The 7,086-nt window shown below is 40.4% G+C and overlaps 1 protein-coding gene across 1 annotated transcript; it reads right to left on the bottom strand.

Moving 5' to 3' along the window:
- Positions 1-5,122: 5,122 nt before the first annotated feature.
- On the bottom strand, positions 5,123-5,563 carry LOC129516490 (EKC/KEOPS complex subunit TP53RK-like; the record flags this gene model as incomplete). The annotated part of the gene is made up of 1 exon (XM_055335885.1): positions 5,123-5,563. A coding segment is annotated over one exon (441 nt), but the record flags the coding sequence as incomplete, so codon positions are not given.
- Between the last annotated feature and the right edge of the window lie 1,523 nt (positions 5,564-7,086).

Raw genomic sequence — 7,086 nt, forward strand, 5'->3', positions numbered from 1 at the left:
GTAAGAGGCCAACAAAGATGACTGGCCACTAGAGTGTCACTCTTAGGCTTGGGCAAGGGATGTCCCGGTCACGGGCCTAATGCATAACATGCTCTCTCCTGGTTCTTCCCCACCTCTTTTCCTTCTAAAGGGATGAGATGCCTAATGGGCCAAGGGGACATGGCCTCCTGGAGCCACACTTCCTTGGGTATTCCGCACACTGTAGTCCAGGGGATGCGACGTTCTGAGGAAAAGGCCTTGAGTTCATTTCCAAGGACTGTGAGCACACCCACGTCCATCTTCCTGAAGGGTTCCACAGCCCCGGGTGACTGACAGGGGGCTGTTTGTGGGTGGAAACTGGATGGGTGCAAACCCCAGGGTGGTGAGGAGGTTGTGGGCTGTTCCCTCCTTCTCCCGGTTCTGGCTCTGAAACAGGGGTCTGAGAATTCTGAATGCCAACCTGGCCATTCCGGATGTTATCTCAATGTGTGTGTCAAAGTAGGCACACAGAATCTATCTTATTTAAATGTTTGCTGGCTTGATCTATGACGTATATTTATACAAATTGTGTGAAGGCGTCGTTTGCATGTTGAGTTGGCTCCCACTGACATCTGTGGCCACTTCACACACACAGAGTATGCATCATGTGTGTGCACACCATGTCCATTAACACCGAGACCATCCTAGGCAGCAATCACTTTGTGTCTTTTTTCTAAAGGGTTTTTAAAAACCTGTACAGCGATTGGTCAGGTCCAACACCCGACCAGTAAGAACATTGGTAAAGGGGCCAGGAAAGAGGGGGAAAGAGCTAAAATTCATTGCTGGGAAAAACTTTATTCCAGTTTCCTTCTTTCCTTCTTTCTAATCAGCTTTCTAGAATTTGTAATCCCAGAGAAAATATGACAGCTAGACACAGAACTAAATATCTATGGTTTAACGAGAACATCAAGGCAGTCTCATCTGGGGGTAGATGCTCCCTTTCATATTAGAACACATTTGAATTGTTTTTCTGCCTGACCTTAGATTGTAGATTGTCTACGTGTGATACAGATCCACCGGGCAGAGATGAATCAAATCATGCCAGGGACGGATTTTACAGGAAGAGCAGGTGGTTGCCTAGGGCAGTGCAATATTTCCTTGAGTCTATAATGGGAGGGTCTGTAAGCTGTGAGGGGGTGGGTGCCTTTGTGGCTCTTCCCCATCTTGCCTAGGGCAGCAAAGTCCCAGCACCACCCTAGGGCGTATGAGGCAGAGTATTTGAATATATTTACATACCTAATTGAAATGGGGGAGGCAGGGGAGAGAGGAGAGCATTTGTTTACTATTTCCTGTGCTTCTGATGAGTATTTAACTTTCTCTGTCCCCACTATGGCCAAGTGACTTCTCAGGGCCAGGAGAGATGGTGCCAGAGCCAGGTTTTTATATAGGTGACGTGAAGGTCACATCAGGAGTGTGCCAAGCCAGGGAGACCAGAGGGACAGCTGGTACTCCTGCCTGCTCCCTTTTTCTTCTGTGCCCCTCTCTGGAGAATGTGTACATGGTCCTAACAATACGGTCGACTTCCTGAAGCAGGTCCAAATCCGCACCTGGTTCCCACAGCTGCCAACACCATCTGTGCAGGCTGTCACACTACTTCAGGTTGTCTGATCCTGAGGGAGCAGACCTGACTCCTTTGTAGTGCACATTCACTGTGTGATGGAAATTATTCATGTGCTCGTGTTGAACCAAAGAGCCCAGGAAATGCAACCAAACTGCAATGCAATGTGATGTGCCATACAAAGGACGGAATGATTCAGAATGGACTCTGCTCAGAAGCTGATTCTGTGATATATTGACAGTGCTACATGGGAATGGTCACTTGCAAGTCAAGGTCACCATAATGACCGCAAGCCTACGAGGGGCAGGCAAACAAACTGTTCAGAGGAAGTCTGGAGGCTTGTCCATTGGCTGAGAAGTAACAAATTTTAGGAAATACTAGGGAATAGTCTCTTAAATTCACCAAGATCCTTGGAATGGTTGCTGGAGTCAGTTGAAGGCCGAATGGAGACTCCGTGGGGGTGAGTTCACAGCTCATGCACTTCATGTCAGCAAAGGGATGCTCTGTGGCCAGTGAAGCACCTCTTCTTTTTCCACCACAGGCAGTACAGCTATAAAAAAGAGTGGATTTTACCCCAGAAGACTATGGCAAGAAGGAACAGGGGAGAAAAAGGAGGCGGCTGGAATGATCAAAGGTGCAATCCTTTCTGGATGCTTTGTATAGGGAAAAGCATTCTGTAACCCTTGGGAATTACAGCTTGCAATTGAACCCTTCCCACATCAGCAGACTTTTCCTCTTTCTTTCTAAAGTAATTTTAATTTTTTTCCTGATGTGTGTGATATTTGTTTGTTTAGAGTACTTCCCAATTAACAAATGTGCTCTGTATGTAGAACCCGGGGGACCTGCCCTTATGCCAATATGTCCACGTAACTCACTATTATTGGGAACTGAATATGTATTTCAGTGGAAGAAAAGAAACCAGCATAACCCAAATGAATAAGCTTTAGTAATGCAACATTTACAGGTGACATTTACAGTTACAGGTGACTTTTCCTGAGAAAACGCATTTAAGCCTAAAGGTTGAGGATAAGAAGGGATCTGAAAGATCATCAGGCCAGGACTGACTGGAAGACTCATACTGAAGCCTGAGGTCTGAGGCTTCGGGGGACCCTTTGGAGTCAATTGCAAAAAGTTCTATGACGGCAGGAGAGTCTCCACGCAGAGAAGGAGTGATGAGCAAACCATAGAGACCAGCAGTAGATGCTTTAAAAAACTCTGAATTTTACTGCAATAAAAAAAGGTACAAAGCCCACAATAGAAAATGGCAATTTATGTGCCATAACAAGATTAATACAGGTCTTTATATCTCTGTAAAATATGCCCTTTGTGCATGGTGGTTCATAGTCATTGGTCAAGTCCAGGAGCTCTTGCAAATAGATGAAGCTCAAAGTTGGGTTTCACTTATTTCTGTGTGCATAAAAATGCAGGTTTAGTAACAGGGCAAAGAGCAAACTGTCCTATTTTGAGTGGCTTTGCCTTCATCTGAGGTTGGTCATTACTATACCCGTCTGGCACTTTTTAGTGGCATTCCCTAAGACAACTGATAAAAGGTGGGAGATGTTACCAAGTGATAAGGAAACCTGGGTTTTTAGTTTTGGCAGTAAAAATATCTATACGGATTTGGAGAGTAAAGGACAATATAATCAAATCCTGCCAATAACAAACAAATCATGGTACTTGTAGCTTTGACACACCTGTTGAACTTAAGGCTATGCAAAATTGGACTTGAAGGTGAGCCAGCTCATGGGCTAGAAGCCCAGACATATTGATGCAGCCACTGGTTTCACATGCACGTCTTCTCTGTCTGTCTCTCCTTGTTTCCAATTCCAGTTGCAGTGAGTCTGTTCTTAGAATTCAAATTCATAAAAAGCCACACTCTTGACCATAGGATTTTTATCCTTCTTATTGTTTCCTTACCACTGGAAAGAGGAAAAATAAAGAAGCCAAACAATTCATGCTCTCCTATTTCTTATTTTTATGAGCCTTGGTAATTCACAAGAAATAAAGAAAACATATGCAAAATAATTTGCCAAGGTGTCAGAATTTTTTATTGCCAAAAAGTCTTTCTTTCATGTGAGCCCTTACTCACAGTCAGCATCTTCATAATGACAAGCTGGCATTTGATTTTGAAGATAGGCATACCAATTGGCTGGGCTTGCTATGTGAGCTTTGTGGAGAAGATCCCATAATAAAGTCCCTGAAAAAGGGCTGTGAGAGGTAGCCTGCCAGGAACAGAAGGGTCTGAGGTGTCAGCTTCTATTCTAACACTATCTACTCTCTGTGTTCACCTCTGCAGGACCACCTTTATCCTTATACAGAATAAAGGAGAGAAGATAGGGATCAAGAAAATCATTGCTCTCCAAAGAGTGCTCACTGGTACACAAGTTCTGGAAGTTCACTTCTGATAAAAGGATAGACATTTGTTAAATTAGGAAATGCTATTTATTGTATTAGTGATTTTTAGTGATTCTTTCCCAATGAAAGGATTGGAAATGTTTTTAGTTAAAAATTAATTTAACTCATATTTCTTCTCAATCTCTACAGATGTGGAAAAGTCTTTGACAAAATTCAACATCCACTCATGATAAAAAATACTCAAGAAAATAAAATGTTTTCTTAATAAGAATATGCATGCCATATGCACACACCATCCATCTATACAGATCAATATAGATAGATATGGTCTCCAATTCACCTTATTTTATTATTTTATTTTATTTTATTTTATTTCTAGTATAGTTAACACACATGCGTACAATGTAGTGATCCAACACTTCCATACATCACCTGGTGCTCATAATGAAAAGTGCACTCCTTCATCCTCCCACCATGTTATTTAATAGGAGAAATTCTATAAGTACTAGAGATATTTCCCTTAGGATTAGGAGCAAAGCAAGGATGCCAACTATGTCTGCTACTGCTCAACATTTAGTAGATGTACGAGCCAATTCAATCATACAAGATAAATCAATTAGGCATGACAATGAGTAAAAAAATAAGACTTTCTCTATTTACAGATGGCAATACAGTCTATTGTAAAACCTCAACAAAAGAATTCTGTGGTGTAATAGAATATAAACTTAACACAAACATCAATAGTTTTCACGTGCACTAAGCAGAGAAAATTACACTTGCAATAGCAGTAGGAAATTTAATACTTAGAAATACACCTAACAAGAACTGACCGAAACCCACAGGGGGAAAATTGGAGAATATTTGAGAAAGTTTCAAAAGTCAACTTGACCAAATGGAAAATCAGTTCTGCTTTTTGGACACGATGACTCAACATCACTTGTGTTCTCTCTAGGTTGCTTTCCAAAATCAATGTCGTCTCAATAAAAATACCAACAAGCCATGTGGTAATGTTAGACAGCTTGATAAGATTCAAAGGAAAAACTAACATGCAAATATACTCATGAGAAGTCTGCAAAACTTTTTTTTTAATATCTCAACACCTTTATTTAGGTCTAATCTCATATTCAGAGCACTCCTTCAAATTCCCTTTGACATAAATGGCCTAAATGCCTGTACGCGTCAAACACTATTCTACCCAACCATGGACCTCTTTCTTTCTCTTAGTCTCACGTCGTCTAATTTTTTTAACACTGGCCTGGACTTTTTGGAGAAGGTGGTGTAGCTCTTCAGAAAGGCTTCAAACACAGTCTCAGTATTGGGGTGGGTACTGAGGAAGGCTTTCTCTAGCACATAGAGGTCAACTCCCTTATCTTCTGGAAGTGCTGAAATGAAACTCAGTCCAAAGTCTATGAGCACAATGTTCAGCTGTTCCGTGGAGGGTTTCAGGAGTATGTTCGAGGTGGTGAGATCACCATGAATGAGGTCTTCATCATGCATTCGAGCCAAAACCTGCTCAACTCTCTTGGCTAGGCCGAGGAGACTTTGAGGAGTTTTTTCAGTCTCCATGGTAGACTGAATATAATCTTGAACAGTCACTGAACCTTCAATTTCTTCCGTGTATAAGCAGTTGGAAGTATAGAATTAGGCCCAGGTACATATGGAAATTTACACATTTACAATGACAGTCTCTTGAACCACTGGAGAAAAAAAAATAGCGTTCTTAATAAATAGTGCTAGAACAGATGAGTAGCCACTTGGGAAAAGATAAAATTAGATTCATATTTCATTTTATACTTCAGAATATACTCCACTTTCATTAAGAAACTAAATGTAATGAAATCTTATAACTACTAGAGGAAAAATGGTCAAATTCTCTCTGAACTTGGTGTAGAGGAAAACTTTCTAACTATGGCTCAAAATTCAGATGCAATAAAAGAAAAGATTGACAAATTAGACAACATAAAATATATAAAAACTATATGCCAAAGACTCAGAAGCAAAAGGCAACTGAAGCTGGGAGAAATTATACAAAACAAATAACTCAAAGAGCTGATATCCTTCACATATAAATGTCTCTTAAAAATTGAGACAAAGGGTAAAATATTACAGAAAATGTAAAAAAGATATGAACAGATCTCTCTCTCTCTCTCTCTCTCCATCTAGCTGGAAGTCTGCCAATTGTATTTATCCTCATAAAAAGCCAGCTTTTTTTTCAGTGATCATTTTTAAAATCAAGTGTTCTTTTGATATTTTATTCACTTCCATTCTTTCTTTTCCCTTATTTCTGTCTTGGTGTTGATTTGACCTTCTTTCTGTGTTCTTAGGGTGGAAGTTTGGATCACTGATTTTTGAAACTTTCTTCCCCTCTTTTGTATCTTTTAAAGGCTAAAAAGTCTTTCCAAGCATTGCTTTAGCTGCATCTCATAGGTTCTATATGTCACGATTTCCATTTTCCCCCATCCTCTTAATTTAACAAATATTATATATTTAACAGCTTGAGAAATACAGAAAAATTAAGAAGATGCTAGAGAGAGCTCCCATACAGTGGCACACCCAGCTTCCCTTGTTAACAATACTATGGCAGTAGGGTGCACTCGTTACAGTTAATGAACCATATCGATGCTTTATTATTAAACTGTGTCCATAGCTTATTCAGATCCCCTTAGTTTCACTTAATGCCTTTTTCCATTCGGGGATCCCATCGAGGATCTCAAATCACATTTTCTTGCCATGTCTTCTTAGGCTCCGCTTGGCCTTGTTGGTTTCTAAGACTATCCTTGCATTTGACAATTATGAGGGCTGGTTAGGTATTCTGGAGAAAGCCTCTGCATGAAATTTCACTGATCTTCTTCTTCTGATTAGACTGAGGTTACGGGTTTTTAGGAGGACTACCCCAGAGATAAAGTGCAATTTGCATCAGACTGTATCAGGGGTACTTATCAATAAGACTTAATACTGTCCATGTTGACCTTGGTCACCTGGTTCAGAGTGTGTTAGGTCTCTCCACTGTAAAGGGGGGAGTAATGTCCTCTGGGATAAAGAATCTACAAAACTTATTTGTAATTATTCTACATGGAAGATTTGTCTATTCTCCCTTATTTATTTAGTCATTTATTTATATCAATATGGACTAATGGATATTTATATAATGGTTA

Source organism: Nyctereutes procyonoides, unplaced genomic scaffold (assembly GCF_905146905.1).
Source record: "Nyctereutes procyonoides isolate TBG_1078 unplaced genomic scaffold, NYPRO_anot_genome, whole genome shotgun sequence".
Classification (NCBI taxonomy): Eukaryota; Metazoa; Chordata; class Mammalia; order Carnivora; family Canidae; genus Nyctereutes; species Nyctereutes procyonoides.